Source organism: Oryzias latipes, chromosome 4, assembly GCF_053564925.1.
Source record: "Oryzias latipes strain Hd-rR chromosome 4, Olatipes_Hd-rR_3.1".
NCBI lineage: Eukaryota > Metazoa > Chordata > Actinopteri > Beloniformes > Adrianichthyidae > Oryzias > Oryzias latipes.
This window is the reverse complement of record NC_136240.1, coordinates 19,972,442-19,999,518: the sequence shown is the minus strand read 5'-3', so window position 1 is coordinate 19,999,518 and position 27,077 is coordinate 19,972,442. Positions and strand designations below refer to the sequence as shown.

At 43.8% G+C, this 27,077-nt stretch overlaps 1 protein-coding gene across 3 annotated transcripts in view; it reads right to left on the bottom strand.

Annotated features, from left to right (window-relative positions):
* Positions 1-27,077, bottom strand: part of syde2 (synapse defective 1, Rho GTPase, homolog 2 (C. elegans)) — a 53,343-nt gene that overhangs the window by 16,300 nt on the left and 9,966 nt on the right. For all 3 annotated transcript variants that reach the window (XM_023954339.2, XM_023954337.2, XM_023954338.2), the window contains exon 4: positions 17,751-18,889. In XM_023954339.2, the coding sequence (XP_023810107.1) occupies positions 17,751-18,889 (1,139 nt within the window). The remainder of the gene's footprint in view (positions 1-17,750; positions 18,890-27,077) is intronic.

The following is a 27,077-nucleotide window of genomic DNA, read 5'->3' as shown; positions in this document are numbered from 1 at the left end:
GCATCAGATACATTTAGTCCCAAATGTGTTAGTGTTAATAAACCACATACGAATTTGGGTCAGGTTAATTAGCATGTGTGCTATCGAGAAGCTACAGAAGAGCTCTAGTAAGCACATTGCTGTGTCTGGGTTCACCAAATGATTCAGGCTGTCCAATCTCCTTGCATGTCCATTTTTAAGCAAGGTCCTTTTCATGCTTGTCTAGTCATGACTAGGAACAACCATCATAAAGTTTTCTTTTTTTTTTAAACCTTCAAAGTTCAAACCTTTGTAGAATAATAAGTCCAGTATTATAGAATGGAAACAAAGATCTGGTAACTATCAAAATCTTTTGTAAGTCTGGCAAGCTGAACGCATGCACAAAGCGCAGAGGGGAATTGATTGACAGTGGTCTTTAGCCACTTAGGACGCAGAAAAACAATGTGCTGAGAAAAAACCCCATCCAAAATTGCATTAAAAAAGGTGAACTGCCATATCGTGAGGGAGCTCTGTGTTACAAAGTATTGAAGTGTTATGGAGACATTTCTGATAAGAGCTCCTGGTGAAGTTTATGATTAAGAATTTGTATTTTTTAAAGAAATACTTTACTATTTATGATGTAGAGACTATAAATAATTTTTATGAATTGTAAATATGGATTAGCGCTAATGATACACAACCCAAATAAAAGTCCAACAAAGTACCATGAAGGACCCAAACTGACTAAAGAATGTGAGTTAGACAGTAACATCTGTCCAAAGTATGTTGGTATCAGCTTACATCTGGCTACGTGAACCTCAACATAATAAGAAAATACAGGAATTAAAAAATCCCGTGCTCAATAAGTGAGTCCATCTTTATCCAAAGTAAAAAAAAGTAAGATGTTCTCAGATAATTGCTGAAGCATCATACGCTTTTTGACTGATTGGGATAAACACAAACTCTTAAAAGCCAGGTGACGGCCGAGCATGAAAAATGAAAGCAGTAACCCATCCATGTTTCTTTACCTAAGCCTTTAGAGTGTGACCTAAAGACACTGAGACATTCGATAGCTGAAACTCAGCCCCCCTGGCTTTCCTTGTTATGTTGGGATTAGGTCTGACTGCAGACAAACCATAATTTCTCCTACATGTGTCTGTCTGGTATGTGGCGTAGCAGACCAACTGGTGTGGTTGCTCTGGCAACGTGTTAGGTCAGTGGGCTGTGAATGGCAGGTCGAGTCCGCTTCCAAAGCGAATACGCTTGCTTGCGTGCATGCGCACGCACACGCCGGCCTCTCCAGCGTAGGAGCGCTGTAATGTCTCGCTGTCCTACTCGGTCAGGAGTTCGTAAGCTCTCCTCACTGCACTCTGTGGCGTTTTCCAAACCGCACACGCCAGGGAGAGAGCACGACAGATTAGGCAGGGATTTGGCTTTGTGTGCCACTAAACAGAAGTCACTGGGCACAATAAACAACAAGTCCATTCAGAAAAAAAGGAGTTTCTCCCCTTTGAGGGAAAACAAAGTGCAAGGCAGGAAACAGCTGTTAGGAGAGAAAAAAGAGCTCCCACTTATGTGCTGCGGCTACTGGGCAACAGACCAGGCAGTGCCAGCCAGAAGCTAATGGTGAAATACAGCAAAGTAAAATGAGCCAAACAACAAAAGTGGCTTAATAGGACAAATAATGAATAGTTAAATATGTAATGTATTAGCTGTTGACCAGGAATGTTTGGGTAACTTGAAGCTGCACAGTGGTGTAGTGGTTAGCACTCTCGCCTCATAGTGAGACGGCCGTATTGAGCCCCGGCTAGGTGAATGTGTTGTGTGTGTGCTGCCCTGCGATGGACTGGCAAACTGTCTAGGGTGTAACCATTGGCTGTATTTGAGAACTGGACTGAGTGACCCCCCCCCCCCTTATTCCAAACAGGAAGTACCTGCTGACTCAACGTCACAGACTTTTATTATGAAATAAACAGCTATCACTCAGTCATTTTATTTGTCAGAATAAGCGTAGTTATGCGGTCGCTCTATCGGTCCGTTGTGGTGAAGAGAGAGCTGAGCCGAAAAGCAAAGCTCTCAATTTACCGGTCGACCTACGTTCCAATACTCACATATGGTCATGAGCTATGGGTCATGACCGAAAGAACGAGGTCCCGAATACAAGCGGCTGAAATGAGCTTCCTCCGTAGGGTGGCTGGGCGCTCCCTTAGAGATAGGGTGAGAAGCTCGGTCACCCGCGGGGAGCTCGGAGTAGAACCGCTTCTCCTCCACATCGAAAGGAGCCAGTTGAGGTGGCTCGGGCATCTAGTCCGGATGCCCCCTGGACGCCTCCCTGGAGAGGTGTTCCGGGCATGTCCCACTGGGCGGAGGCCTCCGGGAAGACCCAGGACACGCTGGAGAGACTACGTCTCTCGGCTGGCCTGGGAACGCCTCGGGGTCCCCCCAGAGGAGCTGGAGGAAGTGGCTGGGGTGAGGGAAGTCTGGGCATCTCTGCTCAGTCTGCTGCCCCCGCGACCCGGTCCCGGATAAGCGGAGGAAGATGGATGGATGGATGTGGATGTGGATGATGGAATAAGCATTTTTGCTCCGCTACCTTTTTTTTTTAACATATTCTTGCTAATCCGAATATTGAAAATATTTTTGCTGTAGTGCAAGTTAGTCAATTTATAAAATGACCAATCAGATGCCTCAATAAAAATAGCTGGTCTTGTGTCAGATAATCGAAACGTTTGAATGGCAGATGTCATCTAGCCCGATTTCAGGTGGAAGGAGCGTCCACTTCCTACAAGCTCACTCCTGATTGGTGAAAGGGATTGCCATAGAAATGTTGATGATGATGATTTCTGATTCCAACATGGCAGCGTCCATATCGTGAAAAAATGGCAACTGAATTGACATCTTTTTTAGAGTCATTTTCTATAGGTGAAACCACATTAACTCGGTCCCGTTCACACATACCTTCTATGGGTGTACCCAATCTACCCAACAGTAGCTGGATGGGCTCTGGCAACCCCATGACCCTGATTGGGAACAAAGCCAGTTTAGGAAACGGATAGATGGAAAGTAGCTTGTTTAAACTCTGCAAGTGTCAAAACCTGGAAGGTCTTTCAAATTAGTACAGTTCCTAACTCAACTACAGGATTACTTAGAAGTACTACTGCAGTGTACACCCCGTGTGCTAACATTAGTACTACACCAACATCCCCGTGTTAATGACAGGAAAAACTGGGTGATTTAAGAGGCAAAGAAACACGGGTCTGAAGATTTGTCGTTAAATAGTTTTCAAACTGTGAACCAGTCTTAACTGCCTTCATTGTGGTGCCCTGATACCATGAGTCAAGGATTTCTTATACCAGAAGCTGAAATTTTTAACTGAACTGGAAGGAAAAATCATAAATACATTTATGAAAAAAGACTTACTTCTAGGCTAAGGACGGACTAAGTAAAAAACAACCAAACCGACCAAAACCACTTTGATGTTGGTGATAACCTTGACCAACATCCAACTTGTAGAAAAAAATCAGAAAAGTCATTATAAGTCTGTGACATTTTTTGTAGACTTCTTCATGAGCTGCAAGTGTCTGTAGATTATATAGAAAAATGTAAAACAAACATTTTTGTGACATATTTCTTAGGCAAGAAAACTGCATGCAGCTTCCGTGGTCCTTTCCAATCAGTCAATGTGCTTTGAAATGCAAATGTTCTCCTAAAAGTGTAATCTGTATGATCAAAGGTTCTTTTAGAATAAAACATTAGCTGGGTTAGAAAGTGGGTCACGATTAACAACTATATGAAAATGGGGGTCCCAGCATGAGACCAGCTGAAATGAAAATATATTGCAGAAAGACAGAAAAAGACCAAACCTCATTAAGATGCCACGAACAAAGGATCTAAGCAGAAGCTAACTGTGTGTGGGCCATAAAATGTCAGAATTTAATTACAAGGGTTCATTTAACATTGTTTGAAGCGTAAATGAGAGTGGAAAGTATCTTTGTGTATTATTTGTCATGTTTAAAAATTAAATCTGACAAATGGATGTGATAACAAACACTAAGTGGTGCAACAGCATTTAACTTCCAAACCTGGGGCCTCATTTATAAAACTTTGCGTAGGATTTGCGTCAGAAGTGGCGTACGGATGAAACATAGGACGTGCGTACGCAAAGAAATATTCGGATTTATAAAACCGTGCGCACGCACATCCTACGCATCTTTCCCTTAATAAATCACAACCAATTCTAAATGCAGCGCAGCTTTTTGCGGCTTCGTGACACGCCCATATTTGTCCATAAATAGTCCGTGAAACGCCCACAAATGAATATTCATTTATTGCGAAACCATGGCAAACACCGAGAGGAAATCAAAAAAACGTATCTTCACTCAATGTGAAGTAGAAGTTATTGTTGGCGAGGTGGAAAAGAGGAGAAAAGTGTTGTTTGGAGGGCACAGTGTGGGCATTACTGATGCCAAAAAGGCACGTGAGCGGCAAACGGTGGCAGACGCCATAAATGCTGTAGCCTCACAACCATCCGAGGTTGTGAGGCTACAGCGCCCCATCGGGGGGGGGACCGGAGCGCTAGATGCATGCGCCGGGGGGACCGGAGCGCCAGATGCACCGGGTGACACGCGTGGTTCCTCCGAGTGCTCCTCTGTAACGCCGGGCCCAAAAGCCCGCAGAGGTCCAACAGGACGGCTGGAGGAAGTCAGAACCGGCTCATAAGCCACTCTTCCTCGTTTGCCAGCAAGTCTTGTTGCTGTCTAAAGATGCGTTCACTCCGAATTCTTCCATTTGCCACATCTTCTAAGTGTCATGTAATGAATGATGCAGACCAGAATTGCTTGTTCACGACACTGTGCGACAGTGCGATTTACGACAGTGCGATCTACGGCAGTCTAGTTTGATGTGCGTGTCTGGGGAGTGTTAATAAAAGTGTCTGCTGCCAACTACCGAACTATTGCCACTCGTCATTCCACATGGTGTCAGAAGTGACCAGGTCAGAACCAACGTCGAATACGGAGTAAGAAGACAAAGAACTGAGTGAAATGGCTAAATTTAATCCGCCCGCCAACTTTCCCTTTGATAAGCCGACTGAATGGCCGGACTGGAGACAGCGCTTTGAGCGATACAGAATCGCCACGAAACTCAACAAGGATGAGGGGACGGTGCAGGTGAGCTGCCTCATCTATGCAATGGGCGCTGAAGCGGAGAATATTTTTAAGTCGTTTACATTTAACGAGGAGGGCGACAGAGACAAAATCGAGGTCGTCCTAGCGAAGTTCGACGACTATTTTTTCCCGCGGCGGAATGTGATCCACGAAAGAGCGTGTTTTCACCAGCGCGTGCAGCGGACAGGGGAGAAAGCAGAGAGCTTTATCCGAGCACTATATGAACTGTCAGAGCACTGTGATTTCGGAGCGGCCAGAGAGGAGCACATCCGTGACCGGATCGTGGTGGGGATCCAGGATAAAGAGCTCTCACGCAGGCTACAGTTGATGTCGGATTTAACTTTGGCGCTCACAGTTCAGACTGTACGGCAAGCAGAAGAGGTCGCAGCACAAGTGAGTCTGCAAGGGGACGCGGCGGCGGTTCAAGAGGTGCGGCACAGAAATAAAAACCCAAACTGGAGACAACAGCATAAACCAGGCAAGTCAAATGCACACAGTAAATGGGGGGAACCTGTGAAGAAATGCGGAAGATGTGGAAAGCTGCCACACAGAGGGGAGGAGAAATGTCCAGCTTCAAAAGCTAAATGCCATAACTGCCACAAGATGGGGCATTGGGCCAGAGCATGTCGCAGCAGCAGGTCAGTGAATGAGGTCACTGAAGCACAGGAAGGGGAGCAGACCTCCTACTTTCTCGGCTCCATATGCGATGCAAAAGAAAAAAAGTCTGAAGCATGGACGGTGTTGCTCCAAGTTGAATCTGTTCCTGTCCAATTTAAGATTGACACAGGGGCTGATGTCAATATTATAAATGAGGACACATTTCAAGCCCTCGACACAGGTAAGGTGTTGCATCCACCTGACCTCCCACTAGACAGTCCCGGAGGAGAACTGTCCTGCCTTGGTTGCTTTGATGCTGCAGTAAGCTACAAAAACAAGAGCTACACCTCAAAAATATATGTAGTGCATGGGCATAGAGTCAACAATCTGCTCAGCCGCTCTCTGTCTGTAGAAATGAACCTCGTGAGAAGAGTAGATGAGATCGCAAACTATACAAATGAACAAACGACCGGCAGCCAGCCCTTTGGGGAGCACGGCATTTTAAAAACGGCTCCAGTTAAAATTGAATTAAAAGAAGGTGCTGTGCCACATGCAGTTCACACAGCAAGGCGTGTACCATTCCCCATGCTACAGAAAGTGAAAGAGGAGCTGGTAAGGATGGAGCAAAATGACATTATTAAACGCGTAACAAAACCGACAGAATGGTGCGCTCCAATGGTGCCAGTCTTAAAGAAACATACAGGCAAAGCCAGGATCTGTGTCGATCTAACAAAACTCAATAAGTCGGTAAAAAGAGAGCGGTACATTCTTCCAACATCAGATGAAATAACATCTAAGTTGAGTGGTGCCACGGTGTTTTCATCTCTAGATGCTGCAAGCGGGTTCTGGCAGATTCCCCTGCACCCAGATAGCTGCGAGTTGACAACCTTTATAACACCATTTGGCAGGTACTGCTTCAAAAGACTGCCATTTGGCATCACCAGTGCGCCAGAAATTTTCCAACGTAAAATGCTGGAAACTCTGGAAGGTTTGGAGGGTGTCGAAGTCTTCATGGACGACATCTTGGTGCATGGAGCCACCATGGAGGAACATGACGCGCGTTTGGAAAGGGTCCTACGTCGAATTGATTCAGCAGGCCTTAAACTCAACAAAGAGAAATGCTCCTTGGGGCAGAACCAGTTAAGATTTCTGGGTCACCTGATCGATAAGTCAGGAGTAAGGCCAGACCCTGAGAAGGTGGAGGCAATTAACCAGCTAACCCCACCTCAAAACGTTCAGGAACTGAAACGGGTGCTAGGCATGGTGAACTACTTGGGCAAGTACATCCCTTCGCTAGCAACGGTCGGACAACCCCTTTTCGATCTCCTGAGAACGAAAAATGCATGGACCTGGGGTCCTTCGCAACAGTCAGCGTTTGATAACATCAAGGTTATGTTAACAACAGCCCCGGTTCTCACCTTCTATGATGTTACGAAGCAGACGGCGGTTTCCGCAGACGCCAGCAGCTATGGGCTAAGCGCTGTACTACTCCAGCTTCATGGAGAAGAGTGGAGGCCAGTTGCCTACTGCTCCCGTCGCCTATCAGAGGCTGAGACTAGATATGCTCAAATCGAGAAGGAATGTCTAGCCAGCGTGTGGGCCTGTGAAAAGTTTGATAAATACTTGCGAGGTTTGGATCGATTCAGGCTAGAGACCGACCACAGACCCTTAGTGCCCCTGGTGAACAGCCGTAGCTTAGATGACGTTCCTCTGAGATGTCAACGCCTTCTTATGCGGCTCATGAGGTATAACCCAGAGGCTGTCTATGTACCAGGCAAGACCCTCGTTGTTGCAGACACCCTGTCACGTTGTCCTCAGGCTCGTACCAGTGAGCCCACAGATATGCACAGCGAGGTTGAATGTTATGTAGCCACGGTAGTTCAAAGCATTCCTGCCTCTCCGAGTCGTATAGATGGCATCAGAGCGGCCACAGCCAAAGACAGGGAACTTCAAACCGTCATCGAGCTGGTAAGAAAAGGCTGGCCAGAATACAAAGACAAGGTTCCTATAAATGTCCGAGCTTACATGAAAGTTAAGAACGAGCTGGCAGAGACCAACGGCCTTCTCATCCGTGGCTGTAGAATTGTCATTCCTAAGTCTGAAAGGGGGGAGATCCTGAAGAAAATTCATGCAGGACACCAAGGGCTCACAAAATGCAGAGAGAGAGCTAACTCATCTGTTTGGTGGCCTGGTCTGTCAGCAGAGTTAAAGAACACAGTGATGCAATGTCAGACCTGTCAAGAACAGAAGCGTTCTCAACAGAAAGAACCACTCATCTCTACCCCTCTACCAGATCGTCCCTGGAAAAGAATTGGACTGGATCTCTGCGAATATAACAAGAATAATTATCTCATAGTATCAGACTACTACTCCCGTTTCTTGGAAATATTACATCTGCCATCCACCACAAGCTTCCAAGTCATTCAGAGACTAAAAGCCACATTTGCTAGATTTGGGATTCCAGACGAAGTTGTGAGTGACAATGGACCTCAGTTTTCCTGTGCAGAATTCAGAGAATTTGCTAAAGACATGGATTTCCAACACCTTACATCAAGTCCTCACCACCCTCAAAGAAACGGACATGCTGAGAGAGCAGTGCAAACCGCTAAGAAGATTCTCAGGCAGGAGGATCCACTCATTGCTCTCATGTGCTACAGGTCAACTCCCTGCTCCAGTACAGGAGTCAGCCCAGCAGAGCTCCTCATGGGGAGAAAGATCCGCACAACACTTCTCACCCTGGAGAAGAATCTCCAACCAAAATGGCCTGACAGAAAGGCTGTTTTCCAACGAGACGTTGTGGAAAAGACTAAACAAGCTTTCTACTACAACCGTCGTCATGGCGCCAGACCTCTTCCTGTTCTACGTCCAGGGGACACTGTTCTTACCAAGCTGGATCAGGAAAAGAACTGGTCAACTCCAGCAGTCGTCTCGAAGGAGTGTATAACTCCCAGATCATACCTCTTGGAAACTCCACAGGGTGTGATGTTTCGACGTAACCGTCGTCATCTTCGCAGCAACACCCCTCAGCAGGTTGTCACTGCTGCTCTTCCTACTTCAGCTGAGCCGTCTGAGGCGGAGCCTGTTCCTTCAGCCACTGCTCCTGCCTCAGAGACTGCACTTCAACCTCAGGTCTTCACAACTGCAAGTTCTCCAGCAGCTGCTTTAAAGACTGTGTACACATTCTGGACGGATGAGCAAACCTGTCAAGAGACTGGACTTATAGTCTCTATGCTGTGCAATGTGCACAATATGGCCTTTGGGGGGGTGTTTCGAAAAAAAAAAAAGGGGGAGAAGACACAGCAGAAGACAAGACAGAAGATAAAGATGGACTAAGTTTAAGTTTTATAAACGTTGAAAAGTGAATTTTGAATGTAGTTCATTGAGGATGGTTAATTGCTTCTTGCAACTGATTTGTTCGAGCATCATTACCTACAGTTTTACTGCTTGCTAAGTTTGCAGAAAGATAAACATTATTCTCAGAGAAAATGTTGGGTTAGAAAATCTAATTTAATTTAAGTTCAATGCAGAAAGGTTTACAATGTAGAGAGACGTTGAAAATATGTTTTCTACTAATTATTTTATTTTGAAAAAAGGGGAGATGTCATGTAATGAATGATGCAGACCAGAATTGCTTGTTCACGACACTGTGCGACAGTGCGATTTACGACAGTGCGATCTACGGCAGTCTAGTTTGATGTGCGTGTCTGGGGAGTGTTAATAAAAGTGTCTGCTGCCAACTACCGAACTATTGCCACTCGTCATTCCACACTAAGAGCGCAAGATCAGCCATTGTGCGTCATTACGCATTGTGATGGGGCATTCTATTTCCATCCATTTAATTACATCTGACAAGCTACAGATGTCGGCAATAATCCATGTGGAAATGGGAAATTGTTCAGCGCAAATGTAATTTCTTGTTGCTTTCTGAATGGTTGAGACATACGCCATACAATGTTTTTTTCAAAAATAAAACTAACTAAAGGCATATGCATGAATACCATAATTCCATAGCTTATGAAGAAATGTTTTAATATGAAGACAAATTTCCCCAGTGGACAATTAGTACATCTGTCCGTCCGCACGCCCGCACCTATCTGCTCCGCCAGACGGACACATTGACGAGAATATCAGTTTTGTATATTATTTCGTTCTGTTAACTATATTATTTATGAGGATGAATTGCACAACATGCCAATATTGCAGAACATATTTCACTTTTCTTTCTGCAAATATGTGTTCATTTGAATTTCTTTTGTAATTTTCGTTTGATCTTTTTTGTTTGTTTCACTGCTGATCGATCAAATGGGTGTTCGTGTAGGCTGTCAATTTTGAGACTTGCTTTGTGAAGTCTTCATGTTATTTCTGAGAGGCAGTATTGTCATTTTCACTTTCACGTGTTTCTTCCATCTGCCGACGGTGTCGCCGTTTCTCATTTAACCCGTTTTTGTGCGTACGCCTGGGTCAGAGCTTGCGTGGAGGACCGCACATTTTCCCGTCAAGTTTGCTTTTTATAAATCTCAACTATTGCGTAGAGAGTGGCGTACGCCTTCTTTTGTGCGTACGCAACGTTTATAAATGAGGCCCCTGTCCTCTACCCACTAAACAACACAAGAAAAATACACAAACTCAGAAAAACAAAGCATTCTAGGGAATTTTGTGACATGAGTCACAAAATTCTAGAAGACAGTAGAAATGGGAGGAATACAGCCCATAACTGTCCTTCAGAGCCTTTGTTGTAGGCCGTGACTTGTAGCTTTAAACCTCTTTGAACTTAAGGTGAGAGACGAGTAATTCATTTCACTGTTAGTCTCTGTTTGTTGAAACTATGGCCGTTAAAAAACTTAGAGCTAGAATATAAGATTGTATGTGACTGGTGTGACCGAAATGACAGCTTCTAAAAATCCCAGTACATTCCTGACAAAGCGTCGCTTTTGAAGACATAGAAGACTGGCTTTTTTTTATCTGGAACTTGAGCGAGACACCACTATTTCAAAGGGAGGTGCAAGTACACCAGGATATGATCAGCCAACATGGACGAGACAGTGGGTGTAGTAGTCCATCGTTTGGTCCTTCTTTATACTTATGTTAGAGTTTCTTACTGTCTTTTAGCTCATATGGAGCTGAATTCCTAGCATTGTAGGGAAGAGCTCAGCTCTGGATTGCAAGATTTACTATACTGCATCTTCACTTCAACTATTAAGTGCCAGCAATAGTGCTTTAAGCAATGATCCTTAATGCATGTGTGCAGGTTTAAGGATGGGTACCAAAACTTGATTTTAAGTTGGTACTGGTACAGACGTATACGGTAGTACCAATACTGTACAAAACACTTAATTCAGTGCATGATTTCAGTGTTTCTTTTTGGACATATCAATTACTTGTACTGTATTATATTCAGTTTTTCTATACAACTCTAGCCAATCCATTTAACTTTTCCAGCGATTGTGGGTGGGCCCATACAAAAAGGGTGAGGCCATGAGGGTGCACGAAGCTTCAGTCAAAATGGCAATGGCAAAACGAGCATTAGTTTGGCTTACTTCACAGCAAACAAAGATATTTCAATGACTTGATGGCTAAGACTGACGTGTACAATGCTCTGAGGCACCAGAATCATTTTAAAAGGTCCGGTTTAGGGCCTATACTGGATCAAATCCAAACTGTACCCTTCTCTCCGCAGGTTGGGTAACGACTGACACAAAACTCCTCTGTGACCTCTTCATGATAGATCATATAGCAGAGTTCCTATTTGTCATCTTGGGAAAACTCTAGAGATCTTAATGACAAAGCGCTCTTGTGGTCATCCAGAGTTTTGAAGAACTGTAGTTACAGTTGTCGTAACTTTTGTTCCATCTTTGAAATACTCGTGGCAGATTAACTAAACCAAGTGATTTTAGGTTCTGACTGCCTAATGACACCTTAATCCAGGTATCAGCTGCAAGCAGAATAGAGATGGCTGGATAACAAGCGGGGTGGTGGATCTTGAGGGCCACCCTGGGGCCTCATTTATAAAACTTTGCGTAGGATTTGCGTCAGAAGTGGCGTACGGATGAAACATAGGACGTGCGTACGCACAGAAATATTCGGATTTATAAAACCGTGCGCACGCACATCCTACGCATCTTTCCCTTTATAAATCACAACCGATTCTAAATGCAGCGCAGCTTTTGCGGCTACATGACACGCCCATAGTTGCCCATAAATAGTCCGTGAAACGCCCACAAATTAATATTCATGGCTTGCTAAATCATGGCAAACACAGAGGGGAAATCAAAAAAACGTAACTTCACTCAATGTGAAGTAGAAGTTATCGTTGGCGAGGTGGAAAAGAGGAGAAAAGTGTTGTTTGGGGCACAGTGTGGGCATTACTAATGCCAAAAAGGCACGTGAGCGGCAAACGGTGGCAGACGCCGTAAATGCTGTAGCCTCACAACCTCGGACGTGGCCGAAATAAAAAAGAAATGAAAGAAATGATCGGACATCAAAGTCGAGGCAAAAAAACGTCTAGCGCTGCATCGGCAGAGTGTGTCCGCCACGTGGGGGGGGACCGGACCGGAGCTGACCCCTCTTGATGAGAAACTGGCCGCTATTATTGGGGAATCCCTATTAAGTCCCCCTTATCGGCGTCCTCCTCCGCCTCAGTCACCTGACTGAGACGGAGGGGACGCCGACGCGCCAGGGTCAGGGTGACACAGGTAAGAGAAATAATTCAAATGAATGCAGTCAAGTCACATGTATGCAGGCTACACAATTACAGATTATTAATATAGAAAAATTTTATTTTAGTTGCTGGGTGTTCCAGCGGGGCCAGTGGTTACGATGCTGCAGCTGAGCAGCCGTCTGGCCCCAGCGTCTCCACGGCACGCGGCTCTCAACCCTCCAGCAGTGGACGCGTCCTCACCGATGCAGTCCTTGAAATGCAGAGGGAAGTCAGTAGTTCAATCAGAGAGGTGGCCAAGGAGTTGGGCGAAATCAAGATCGCCCTGACTGAAATAAACTGCACGATGAGGGAATTCTTAAATAAATAATATTTTCCACACCTCTTTTTCTTTACAAGCGACGCATCACTTCCAAACGCTGGCGCACAGCAGCAGCATTTGGCTCAAATGCGTGGGGATGGGGTTCAGGGTCGGGGCCAACACAGCAATCAGCGCCAGGGGGTAGAGGCACGTTTTTAAGCTATGCCACATTGTGTAGCACAGCACATGCCAGCACGATTTGGCACACACTGTCACTTTCATGTGTTTCTTCCATCTGCCGACGGCGTCGCCGTTTCTCATTTCACCCGTTTTTGTGCGTACGCCTGGGTCAGAGCTTGCGTGGAGGACCGCACATTTTCCCGTCAAGTTTGCTTTTTATAAATCTCAACTATTGCGTAGAGAGTGGCGTACGCCTTCTTTTGTGCGTACGCAACGTTTATAAATGAGGCCCCTGGTGAGGAAAAATGTGCAACGAAAGGTGGTTACATCCAACCACATCAAATCAACTGACAATGAAGTATGGAACCAAACTAGGAGAACAAGTCAGTAAAACAGCCTTCACAAATGAGTGATTGCTTTGTGCTTATCAAGCTCTCAAACTAATTTCACGTCTTTTGATGATGCACCACTTTAAAGCAAGGATCTATTACTCACTTTATCTTCTTTTGTATTGCTGCTATGTCTCCCTGAATGTACCGGGACACTTCTGCTCATAGCCTAGTCATGTTTGATGAGTAAAGACAGTAAGGATTTAAGCAAAAACACATATAGAAGCAACAATGTGACTGATTTATGCTCTGAATAGGGCTTTAGTTTTGAACAAGTTGAAAATAAATTTAAAAAAGCTTTACAACGATGTAGGTTATGGGGTTGCAGCTTTGAAAAAAACCCAATGGAACTCAACTCACATCTTCAGTCTCCAACTCAAACATTAGCTGCCTTCTTTTCACAAAACCAACAATCATCTAGCATCTTAAAAGCTCGTAAAGGCCCTAAGGACACATAATTCTGAGACGCTGAGAGTGCCTGCAAAACATGACCGCAGCCGTTTGTGAATTTGCAGTCCTGCATGCCTGGCCATGAGTGCTTTGGTCACAAAACTTGCAAATTCCTCTAGGATCAAGCAAGGACCCCCCAGCCTAACCCCTGTCTGCCTGAAACCTCGGGGAGCCCTCACTCTTGATCATAGACTGATAACACAGTCTGCTTTGCATCTCTGTAATGAAAAACGCTTCCAAACAGAAGAAATGCTCGGAGCGACAGAAGACAAACAGGTCGGAGTGAGTGAGGCGCAGACAGACAGAATGGCAGCACAATAAGAAAAAGCTCAGGTAATAGTAATTGGCGGATGGAGCTTAAACGTCTGTCAAGATAAATAAAAAAAACGTAAAAAAATGTACAACAGATATTATTAAAACTCTTTGATTTTATATCCTATGAAATTCCAATAATAAATTTGACTTTTATGTCAAGCAAATCTCAATTCAGTTTCCTGTTTCTACATTTGACATTCAGTAGAATGAGTGGGTTTGATCTGACAGACTCTCTTTGATGAGACTAAATGTTTGGCCGCTGATGGCGCACTCCCACCCACCCGAAAAGCCATCAGACGAGAACAGTCCTCGCACATTTTTACACCCGCCCTCTCAATTATCATTTGGAGGAGCTCTGGTGCTTTTAATTTTTCTCCTGCAAAAGCACAAAAAACAGAAAGACACTACATAGGGGATGATTAGGGGGCAACCCCAAAACTTCCTGTTTGAGGCACAATCAAAAAAGAAAGTAAAGACCCAGTTCATCAAGTCACTGTTTTAGGTCATGCAGTGAGCTAATCCCCATTCATCCTCGTTTAAAATGGTTCTGTCTCACAACAGAAATGAACATGCCAACAGCCTAATACATTTTCTTTATGTTCAGTAAAATTTCAGATCTCTGACAGTTGACAAGGATTTGATTTTTTTTTAATGATCCTTATAAAAATTTATACTGTATTCATCCCTCAATGGGGAAATTCTTCTCCGCATTTGACCCATCCCCTGGGGGAGCGGTGAGCTGCAGCTGAACTGCGCTCGGGAGGCAGTAGTGTTAAGGGCCTTGCCTAAGGACCCCCACTGGGTGATGTTAACTGCTCTACATTGATATGGTAATTGCACCCCAGTACCATTGCTTATTCCCCTCCGGGAATCGAACCCTGGATTCCTGCATGGTAGCTTGTCACCTTACCAACCGAGCCACCCAGCCACTGCGCTTAAACAGATTCTGATTTCTGCAAAAAATGTATGTTCACTAACTCAAACAGTGTCAAATTCACTGTTTGACACTTGTGCAAAAAATTTGTTCCAAAACGTGACACTCCTGGTACGTGTGGGAGGTTAAGGAGGTACCATGAAAGGTTTTCAGTCTCATCGCTACATAAATGATGTTGAAGAGCCGTACAAAAGCATCGGTAATCACGTCTCCATGTCTGGTTCTATGAGATCATGTGGAGACTATTCCAATACGGTGAGGTTCACCATCTACAGCCGGAGCTGCATCTGAATGACTGTCACTTTCAGCAGTTCTTCCGTCTCTCTGTGACCCAGTTTGTCAACTTGCTGTCCCGCAAAAATTAAAAATAAGAATAAAATTTGAGTACCTTTCTATTATCGTCTCAATGCAAATAAGACAAATACCATAAAGTTTGGGAGGAGGATAAAAGACAATGAACAGTTTCTCCTCCATGTTGCTTTTGGACTTCACCCGCTGATCACCTCATTAAAACTTCATGGGCCAAAGCTGAGTTCCTGATTAGTTGATCTGATGGAAACTCTGAGCCAAAGTTCATACATCTAAACTCTGGAATCATTGCGAAGATGCGACACCCACAACGTGCTGCCGTAAAATTGCTGAACCTGATCTCAAAAAGCACCACAGGACATCTGAATTCGTGTTTGGGAACATAACTTTACATTAAATATTTAACATTAAAGTTTTGCTCAAAATAGGACACAATATTTTAACCTGTGGCTCAAAGGTTAAGCAGCCTGTGTGCTGATTGGATGGTGAGGGGATCAAGTCCCAGGCAAGTAACTGACTGTATTCTCTGACAAGTCCATCCACATATTGCCCAACTGTAAAAGGTCATTTGGGATCTACTTTGCGTAAAATCCGATGAAAACACAATGTGATACTGGTTTTCAAGATATTAAAAACCAAAATGGCGTTGGCCATGGAGCTAAAATACTGGACCAAATAAACAAGTGAACACTAATGATGATCTCATGCGTCTCATTTTTATTCTTTAAATAAGATTCAGTCTCTTTTATTTTATTTATTAATTTTTTTCTTTTTTCTCTCTTTTTTTTTTTTTTACTTGTCCTGTCCAACAGCTAGGCAGGCAGATGAGAGCTGAGGGCCTCTTGTGTTGGACATATTTTACTTTAACAAGAGGGGTTATTAATCTTCAGACAATACCAAAGGTATGACTGAATAAACCCCTTTTGTAATTGAGGCCAAACTTTATTCATTTCAACCATGTTTGAAAATCTTTGGTGTTGGACCGGACGGAAAAGGAAAGAAGGGAAGAAGAGAGAGGGATGTTAGAGAGGGGGGGGGGGGGGGGGGGGTAAGACCATGAAGCAGCATAGAGCAGACAGGTTTACTGGTTGTTTATCATTACGGTACGGTTCAAATGTAGTACAAAAAGGGCGGGGCCTGTTCGCACACACTCAAATGTTATCAACACACCTGTTAGCTGCAAATGCAATGTTCACATGTCAACATGTACACAAAACAGATAGTGTTCACGAATGCATACCTATGCCTTTAAACCAACTAGTGTGAAATCTTTCGTTCATTCAATCATGCAAACTATTAGTGCAAAGGTGAGCTAACACCAGTGCTCAGGTGAGTGTTTATGTTCTTCTAAAATGGATGGTGGAATGAGAAAAGAAGGAGGAGGAGCGCCCAGCCACCCCCACACCCAGACCCCCGCCGCAGCAGCAGCGGCAGCCGGAATTCCCCCAACGCCACACGGGAACAGGCAGGGTACAACCGCCCACCGGGCGACCAAGACCGCCACCCAGGCCAGGGCCAGCAGGACCGCCGCAAGGCCCACAGAGCCAGAGAGCAGGGAGGCGCGGAGGGAAAGAGAGCGCCGCCCCAGCCCAGCCAGGAGAGCAGCCCCCCGCCGCGCCGGAAGAGCCCAACGCAGGGCCCCACCGGAGAAGGACGCCCACAGCCCCAGACGAGCACCCCACCACCACCTAGGAGTTCCGGGCATCCCCCCGCCCCGACCCCAGGTACGAGCCAGGACCCCCCCAAGGGAGACCCGCTCCGCACTCCAGGCAGCCACCCACCCGGCCCACGGTTGGTCCAGGGAGGAGCAAGGCAGGGGCCCACAAGGGGTGTTATAAATATGGCCCGACCAGGCTCGGCCACTGTTGGAAGTTTGGCGGGGCCCAGCGCTCAGGGGCAAGGACCAGGACCCACCCCCCAGGGACACGAACACCCCCGGCTCAGGTGTAATATGAACCCCCCCACCGTGCGGAGAGAGCACCGCCGGGCCCAGGGAGCGGCACCCAGGGGACACGGCCGCCGTCGCCAAGGGGCCCGCACCCCCCACCAGGGAAGGGGTAGGGGACAGATGGACAGATTCAGTCTCTTTAGATAATCATGGAGGAGGTCAGATTGAATGTATTCATTCGTCTCATTGCTGTGCATCAGCCCCTTGCTGCAGGGAGAGCACTCATCTCTCTATGCTAAAAGGATGCTGCAGAAATTCTTTACTGCCATAAAAAAAAGCTTTTCATAGTTGCAATCCATCAGTAGTCTTTTCAAAATAAGATAGCATTAGCTTTCGTTGAAGACAATAAAGAAGGTACAACATTTTCTTTTTAGTTTTTGGCTCTGAGCATTAACACACGTGTCCTGTTTTCTGTGTAAACACAGATGAGAAATAATTTGATGACCACAATAAATTATTACAGAACAGTTAAATCTGGAAAAAGTTTTAATAATTTTACAATAAAGAAAAACAAATATTTGAGAAAAGGGGTCAAAGGAAGACACTCACCTGGCAGCCTCTCTTCTCGATCTCGTTAATGCATTTGCTGATGATCAGTGGCACCATCAGTCCCGTGTTCTCCCTCTCCACCACCCGCCACGCCTCCACACCAAACACCTGTGGTTCCCGGTCTGCATCAGGCCCCCTGTCCAGCGAGTTCTGCCAGTGCTCTATCAGGCTCAGCTTGACATAAATCAGCCCCCGGGGCTCCAGCTTCACCGCTAGCTGGTGAAACCGTGTCACCCTGAAGATGCTCGGCAGCACCACAGTGCCGTGGCAGCACACCCGGTTGCGTTTGGGCGTGGGCTCCCAACTGAACACCACCAGTTTCAAGTGCTGGGCGTTCTCTAGCTCAATGTTGAAGGTGTGGTCCATGTCCAGGAAAGTTGTTCGACATGTGAGGAGTGCAGTCCGGGCTTTATTAACCGAGTCCACCTGGATGGCGCAGTACACATCTCGAGAATCGATGCGTGGGGGCTTGAGGTCCTCTGCTCCATAAAAATGAAGACTCATCAGTCCAGAAATGTACTGAGTGCACTTGGGCTGCTCTGTGAAGCTGTAATGACGGAAAGCATCAATGTCCAGCTCTGTGCCGTTCAGTCTCGAGCTCCCAAGACCTCCTTCTGTCTCTTTGGTTCTCCCTCCCTTACCCTCAGCAGTACCATGCTTTCCAGATTTGGCCACCAGCTCAGGTGAGTCCCCGTCACTCAGGTATCCTCCTTTACTGGCAGACTTTGAGCTGCCGTTATTTTTCTTTTTGCTGTAGCTATTCTGTGTGGAAACGCTGCTATCAAGGTGGTAGCGCGAGATCACATTACAGCTGGCCTGGCCCACTCCAGATGACGCTAACCGCAAAGGTCCAGAAGTCTGTGCAAAAGCCTCGGACCCTTTGCTGTTGGCCCGCGGGGATTGGGCTCTGGGCTCCAGCTGACTGCTTCCATTACTACTGTTGTTGCTGCTTTGGGTCCCCTTAACGCTGAGTTTGCGACTTAGCTCGGGGAGCTTCTTCATTTTCATGGAGATCTTCCGGACTGTACGGGGAGACTTGATCTTGTCGGGGAAGGACCAGTTGATGGAGCTGCTCTTTTTGGTCGGGTTAGGGCTTGAAGGAGGTGAGAAGCCAACAACATTGGGCAGGTCAAGACATTCTGGGGAGGAAATAACCAGACAGGACTAGATTAAATCACGGCAACGAACACATTTAACCCTAAAGTTTATTGCACCTGAGGCATAGAGGCACAATTGTAAATATTAGGACATTTTAAGGTGTACATGAGGACCGACAGAAATAATTGTCATAAAACTATAGAAAATGTGTGCAATAGGTATAATTTTCTCATATAATGCATCATCAAGTGGTTTTATTTAATAGAGTTCAACATCTTCAACATTCTGTCATACTAGAAGACTGTTGAGTCTTGTTGGAGTTGAGGCCCTAGCTAAAAGAACCACTGCTTGTTGAGAAGACATAGGTGTAACGGCACAGGCATAACAGTTGCCCTGAAGTTAAATCATGGCATCTGGACTAAAAGTATTCTTTCTTTCAAAGAAAGAAAACTTTAAGTCCAAATACCATGAATCAACTTCAAGAAAACGTTAGCTGGATAAATAAGAACCAGGTGACATGTTATTCTAGTTAAGACTCATAGAAAATACTTGCAAAATGTTCGAATTTTACAAATAAAAGCTCTACCTAGTTGTGTTAAAATTGCTTGTCAACAAATTATGTACGTATATTTATAGAAACATATTTTATCTGAAATTAAATTCTCTTTTGGTAAGCCAGCACCGTTCTTGCGTCGTACGGGTCATAAGTTAGATTTTGGTTAGTTCAGAAAAGCTCCGGTTTTGTCAGATAAACAAATGTCCACAAGCAGCCTGACTCTCCCAACATCCCTGCATCTATTTACAGAGGGGACCTGCTGTGCTATTCTGGGCGGAAGGTCTGGGGAGTGAAAAGAAGGAGACAGATCGGGTGCAGCAGGATGGAGAGTTGGGGAAGATGCTTGGCTGGAGCAGGGCAGGGTGTAGCCAGAAGATGAGGGACAAAAGCCCCCCTTGTCCATGCACTGAGAGGTCTTGACGGTCAACTGGAAGGCTGGCAAGCCAGCTGGTAAACGTACAAATGAACACAGCTGTTCTCTCACATTCCTCCTCAAACCACGTCCCCCACCCCACTTTCTATTTTTTTTTTGGTTGAGCTTTGCAGCCTTCCCTGTCATGGTTTCCTGCCAGCCATAGACACAGTGGCGCTCTGAAAAGGGAGAAAATAGGTGGAGGGCTCTCGAGGCGCTAATTTACTAAACAGCATGACATATATGGAATGGTTTTAAAATGTAAAATGAGCGTAGAATTCTTTCAACCTGTAGGTCATGAATTGCCCATTGAAGAACTTGCTTTAATGTAAACACAAGAGAGTCAGAGAAAAACAAAGGAAAAACCAGCATTTTTCTATAATGTCTCAGCAAGGAGGTTGTATAAAAAATTGACTTGGTAAAACTTCACCTTAACTCTGTTGAGATTCATGAATCATTGTATCACAAAAAGTCAAAATTAAGAGATTATTTTAGGATTCCGAAAGACAGAAATGTTTTTCAAATCCATGAAATTAAAACAAAATATTATTTTCAAATTTTATCATACATCAATAGCAAACAAAGTGCTGTTTGCTAGTCCCGCTCTGATCATCTTTTAATCTACTTCAAAAGCTTTCCCAGTGGTCTTTTGAGTATGTATATGTCGTTTTTAGGCTAAATAAATCTGTGTCATTTTCCTGGACATAGTTCCTGCAGAGCAGCAGTAATTCTTTAGAAATTAGCCTCTTAGTTGTGTTGGCGCAGAGCAACCCCACCCCCCTTCCCGTCACTCATAGCTAAGAGCTATATGTTTACACCCTCTCCCTCTCTATTTCATCAGAGTGGGTCTTTAATTGATTCTCTATGATCCAAAAGTGAACGCTTCAAAGAGAGCATCGGCTAATGCAGCAGTGAAATTGGGTTTATATCCAGGACTTGATATCTGACATTTTAAGTAAAGTTTTTCAAAATAAAAGCTTTAGAAAAATTGAGACAGTCCAACACTGATGCCGCCTCTGACTAAGTTAATGACCATTGCAATGTTAATGACTGTGGCTCCACACCCTTGTGAGGACACACAACGCTGGATCGCATGTAGCCTTTGGCCTTTTGGCAACAGCGAGCCAAGTAATGCAAAACCTCCTGGATTGAGGTTCAGGAGCGACGGTTTGACACTTAGCCCTCCAGGGCCGTGTTCTGGGGTAGAAAGGCCAAAAGGTCCACATTCCGCCGGGTGACACCTGAGCCTGGCAGCCCCCCACCCCCACCCTCTCCCAGCTCTTTGACATGCTCTTCCAATATTACTGTAACACAAAAGAGAGAGTGCGTGTAAATCTGCATTCATAAAGACTTAGCTACACCCACTCTCACCCCCGCTGACCCTGCCTTGCCCCTCAGGCACCCGGCCACTGACAACTCCTTACAAAGGACAGGAATTTATTACACTGGCTTTTCTCAGCGCTGGCACCAAACAGGTGCAGAATGAGTGTGTGTATGTGTGTGAAGCACCAACTGACACTTCTCAAATATTTGTTTCTGCCATCCTCTATCAGGAAACAGATTAGCTCTTTAGTCAACCCCACCATATAAATAATAATCAGGTAATCTGAGCCGTCATCCAATTAAACAGATATTAGGCGCAGAGTTGACAAGACTGTAAAAATGTGTAGGTGTGTGTGTGAGAGGGAGAGAGAAAACTAGGCTGAGCAAACTCAGATAAGCCTTAGAGGGAGACAATGATCTGTTGTTCCTGATTGCCCCCGTAAAACCACTTGTACTCACTTGAACGCCTGCATATGAGCGTGCCAGCCAAGCATGTGTGCGAACACAAAAAAGAAAAAGAACTGCAAAGACGGGTGCGCGCTGACAAACATGCAGAGAGCAAATACAAGTGTAAATGGCCTGTTTGTCCTCTCGTTTCTTCACCCTGTGACTTGGGACTCAGCGGTGAGCAGCTTCCTCTCCTCTTGGCTCTGAATCAGTCAGTGGTGGGAGGACCTGCAGAGTCCAGTCGTTTCATTACAAAGGCTACAAAACCCCTGCTAATATATCTCGCATGCACAATGTGGCGCCGTGCCAAAGCACTCCCCACGCTGCAGAGCTCACCCACTGCTGCTGGCATTTCGGCTTTGCTGTAACGCAGCCGGAAGAGAGGCTGCTTTGCTGGTTGTTGTCCAGCTCAAGAACTATTTACAATTATTGAAATAAAAATCAACTTAGACTAGATTTGCAGAGCTAAAAAAAAACCCACATCAAAATCAATTGTCACCATCACCAATTAAAATCGACCAGTAAGTGTAATCTGACGGAATCAACTCACATCCAACTCGCCCGTCACTGTAATGCAAAAGGAGGTCACGAAGAGAGAAACATTTTCTTCTGTCATCAGCAGCTGGACTATGCTGCTTGGGAGCATACAATTATTTTCATTAATTTGAGAGGGACCAATTCCAACCATCTTTTGATCTATTTGAAGAGTTGCCATTGGTCTTTTGATTACGATTATGCTGTTTTTTTGCTAAAATAAAAATACCGGTGTTGTTTTTTTACATCATTGTTTCTGCAGAGCAGCAGTATTTCACTAGAAATGTGCCTCTGAGTTGTTGCCTGCTTCCCCCTTTCTATCACTCATCTGTTTACACGCTCTCCTGCTAGCTTAAAGCCCCTCACACCCAATCTTACATTACAGGTGGAATATTGGAACCATCCAGTCAAACAGTTTTGATTCAGATGCCGGCTCGGATGAGGAAAACAAAGACGTACATGGATATAGTCGTCTACAAGTGGAAACATAAGAATGGAGCAGAGCAGTAAGCATACGGTCCACCCAGTGTATTTCACAACAGCATTTTTTTGTCTGCTCCTGATTCACAACCATTTGGGGGAAAAATACTCAAAAATGCAATTTAAGCCTCATTTTCTTTAGTTATGCTCTCCTAAAAAAAATGGAAATTTGGAAATATGTTTTACCAAGTTTACAGCCAAGATCACACCAAGTTGAAGCTATAAAAGATTTATTTAGTAGGAGGTTTAGTCCAGCAAAGCAACAAAAAGTCAAGTTCCTCGGATAAACTGATGGCATAGAGATGGTGCAACTTCACTGCGCGCCCAATGGCATGGTGCCACTTGCTGACAATGAAATTCTTGCTAATCGTTTCTCACCTTTTACCTCTAAAGCTATGCTCACACCGCCCTTGGTAGTGATCGTTCTAGCGACCACTTTCAATAAAAAGTCTACATAAATGTGCATAAATGCCTGTTTCTGGCTTCCAGGTTAAAACTCTTGCCTGAATTATACGAGACCCTGAGCTAAATGCACATTCAAGAATGGGTGTTTAGAAAGTATAATGTCAACACATCCAAAGGTCTAATATAAAGCTCAGTGCTGATAAACAAATGAGGATAAAGAGACTTCCAATGGGATTTTTCTATAAATTTTCCTCTGATGTTTTCTTTGATATAGATAGATAGATAGATAGATAGATAGATAGATAGATAGATAGATAGATAGATAGATAGATAGATAGATAGATAGATAGATAGATAGATAGATAGATAGATAGATAGATAGATAGATAGATAGATAGATAGATAGATAGATAGATAGATAATACTTTATTCATCCCCATTAGAAGAAATTCTGTGATTTAAACTACTTCTTATAATACACAATAGAAAATGATGATCATTATTTCTTTTATATTTAAAAGCTTTTTTTTCAGTGGACAAAAACTAATTTGTTTCTGTCCACTGAAAAAAATGGTTTTGTTCTATTTCTAGCAAGTAAAATTCTTCACACATTAAAACGATAACAGTCAGTATTTTTCTTTTGCTGTTCCAGGGAAAAGGTCAAGAGAGAAAAACGGCGTGACCTGAACTTCACTTCTAGCGATGAGCTGTGGAATCTGCTCTGGTTTGGAAGTGCTACTCGAGTTGTTGACTTCCTCAGGAGCCAGCCATGCAGTCAACAGCTAAGATTAGGTTCTCACTCTGTAACTTTATCACCCCAGAGCTACTTCTCAAATGCCTCTACCAGAGCGACCACAACAACCCCCCCCCCCCCCCCTTTCCCAAAATAGCTTTGATCCCATTTTGAGAGCAGGCCAAGTCTTATACCCCAAACAAGCTCTCAAGGGAACAAGAGATTGGGAATGCAGTGCTGAGATCAACACCCCCACCCCCCAAGAAAAGTCCATCAATCATTATTGTCCATACAAATAGAGCATTCAGATGGACAAAAAGTCAGTCAATAGGCAGCACACGAGGAGTCTAGAGTGTATCCGGTGATGGAAAAAGAAGCAACCATCCGGACAGAAGGCCAACTATAGTCAGTGTCGTCTACATGTACACGCCGCCATTAATTCAGCAGACGCTCTTATTCTTGCTCAATCAACGAGAGCTCTGTCAAAGTCTTTTTGTCCTGCAATTCAGGTGGAGTCTGTATGGACTCATTCTGAATAATGGAGTCAAAGAAGGGACCATAAAATGGGCAAATATAACAGACCATCAAGTCAAAGAAGCTCTTCCCAAAGAGGGAGGCTGACAAGTTATCTACGGATGCTGAAAGGATTCCACTAACTCGTAGAGGAGAAGTTTGGATGCTTTTTTAACAGTGCATTGTGTTCTGCATCCTGAATGGCTGTAGACCATGGCCAATCAATGTCCCCCCGTGCTGTGTCTCCAGTACAGAGTGCGTTCAGTTCGCCACATTTACATAAATTCAATTCAAATAGAAATTCAAATAATTCTTCAATCGCGAGCAAATCTTTGGCTTTCTTCTATAATAGTGGACTCGTTTTTCTACAAGGCTTTAAACATTGAGACTGTTTAAATAAGACAGAAATGTGTGAAAATGTTCATGTCTGTCTAAAAAAAGTGCATAAAGTGTGTAGTGAGGGGTTTTACAGCCTTAAAATATCAAGAATAACTGCAAGATTGTAACCCCTGGAATCTTTGAGGGAACGCTGTATTCATTAAATATATTTCTATTTTTGTACTGATTTATGAGGACAACAATTTGTTCTGTCAACTCTTTGTTTATTTTAATTTCAAACCTTTAATTAATTTCACCAAAATTGTCATAAAGTGTCCAAATGAAAGTATTTCTTGAATATCTGTAGCAACTATCCCCTAAAACATCATTAAAAGTATTCTGTATTTGGCTGCATTGGTTTGGTAAAATGTAGCATTTTTGTTAATACCTTGTATGCATAGTTAAGTTGGCATGAACAATAAATCAAATTTGTCCTTTCTTTTGCAAATAAGTTATCATGTTTTTCGTGCGGTCTTTTTCCTCAGATACAAACTCACATTACTGCACACCTACTGGAAAGACACTTTCTTCTGCTAAATATTGCCCTTTAAAGCATCGGTACTTGTGTTGGCATTTCTGTCATCTTGGACGGAAGAATGTTTGTTGTTAAATGCTTCTTTATATGGTAAAAACACATTTCAGGGGGATCTAAGGGAAAATTTGGCTGAATCTATGTCACTTTACCACAATATCACTGGGTAATAGTTTAGAGATAACTTTTCCCCAGATTATTTCACTTTTGAAAAAGAAACAAAAAATTGAAAGTGGATATGTAAAACTTCAGTGTTTACCTTTTGTTGTTTATTGTGTGTGAATTTTAGAAAAGAACATGTCAAAGGCTTTTTTGCTTCCACCTTTCTGTCATCACTTCATACATAAAGACCACAAACATTTGGTGAAATGCTGTGCAGCATCTTTTTCTGGTTAAAACCTCTAAATATCTGCTGAGTGAGACAGAAATTGAGAGACATTATTTTTCTTTCTTGGCACTATAACCTGAAAAAGTACTTTTTTAATTTAAAAATATCTTTATTTGAAATATGTGATATATATTTATGAAATTCTTTATTCAGTTTTGCATCATTGTAATCGTGTTGGAAAAAAAGGTTTTCTTTCTTTCTTTCAACATGAACAATTTTAATGAATTAAGTTCCACTTTTGGAAAGATTTAAATAAGAATTGTTTAAAAACTTTCCTACGAAATCGAGAAAAAGACATTCTGAAATGGAAAAAAAACATAAATATATTGATATATAAATGTTCTGTAAACCTCTGAAGTATGAGCTTTATTTTGAAGAATTAAATTAGAAACTGGCATGAAGATGAACTGAAACTCCATGAAGATCCTAGTTCTATAACAAGAACCATCAATAATTTTGATTTTACGGCCTTAACGATCATAAAAATGTATTCAGTTTCTTAAATCTACAAATCGTCCATAAATATTCCATCAGTTTGATGTAAGTTGTGTTTTTTTTTTTTTTTGCTTTGAGGTTTTACAAAGTAATGGTTTGACCTTGTAATCAAAGGACTGGATCACGCGAGGCACCATCCCCCCTTTGGTTAAAAGAAGAGAGTCACTCCAAAGCAAACTGTTCGCAGCGACACAGGAAACTGTGGAGGTAGCAACTCCAGTGGAGGTGGAGCAAAGGGAACCACTGTATCCACAAAACGACCAGTAATGAGTGTTGGTGACAAGACGCCAGGCGTGCAGCTCTTTTTCTGTTCCAGTGAAGTGTGGGATGGCGTCACCAAACCCGCAGGAATCAATGGCTAAGTCAACATATATCAGGGAGGGAGACGGTTCCGGAGTAGGAAAAAAAAATGCTGCACAAATGAGTAAAAATAATGAGATCACAGAGCTGCTATTGACTGCTGCTATAAGAAATAAACACGTAAACAGATACTGAAAGAGATACACAGCTCTAAAGAATTCAGAGGATAGATTTACTCTGCAGTTAATTTACTGAACAAGCTGCAGATTCTGTCCACTCATCCGCTTATGAAGCCCGGAAGGCTGGAACGACACCAACACTGCGAATTGCGTCTGCAACTTCTTAAAAGAAACAAGAAGTAACAGAACTGAAATAGCTCTGCGCTGCCCGATCAGAGGTTTTTCTGGGCCGGTACAGTGAGACTCTTTCAGGGCTGGTTTAATCCTAATCCCATAAGGAAAGTCTTTCAGGACGGGTGTTTTCATTGAACCACATGTTACGACCTGGCAGGACCTGGGAGTTTAAAGCCAGCCAATGAAGACAGAAAAGTAAAAAAATGTTTGTCAGGGAAAAGTTTGTTCTATGTTACTTCTTGAGACATAAACTGCTTTCCTAATGGTTCAAAAATCTAAATTTTGATCTAGTTTGAGAGTCAAAAGGCTGGAGCATTTGTGAAGGGAAATTATTTCAGACGTCTTTTTTAAGCAGTCATTCCTGCTATACGGTGGTTGCT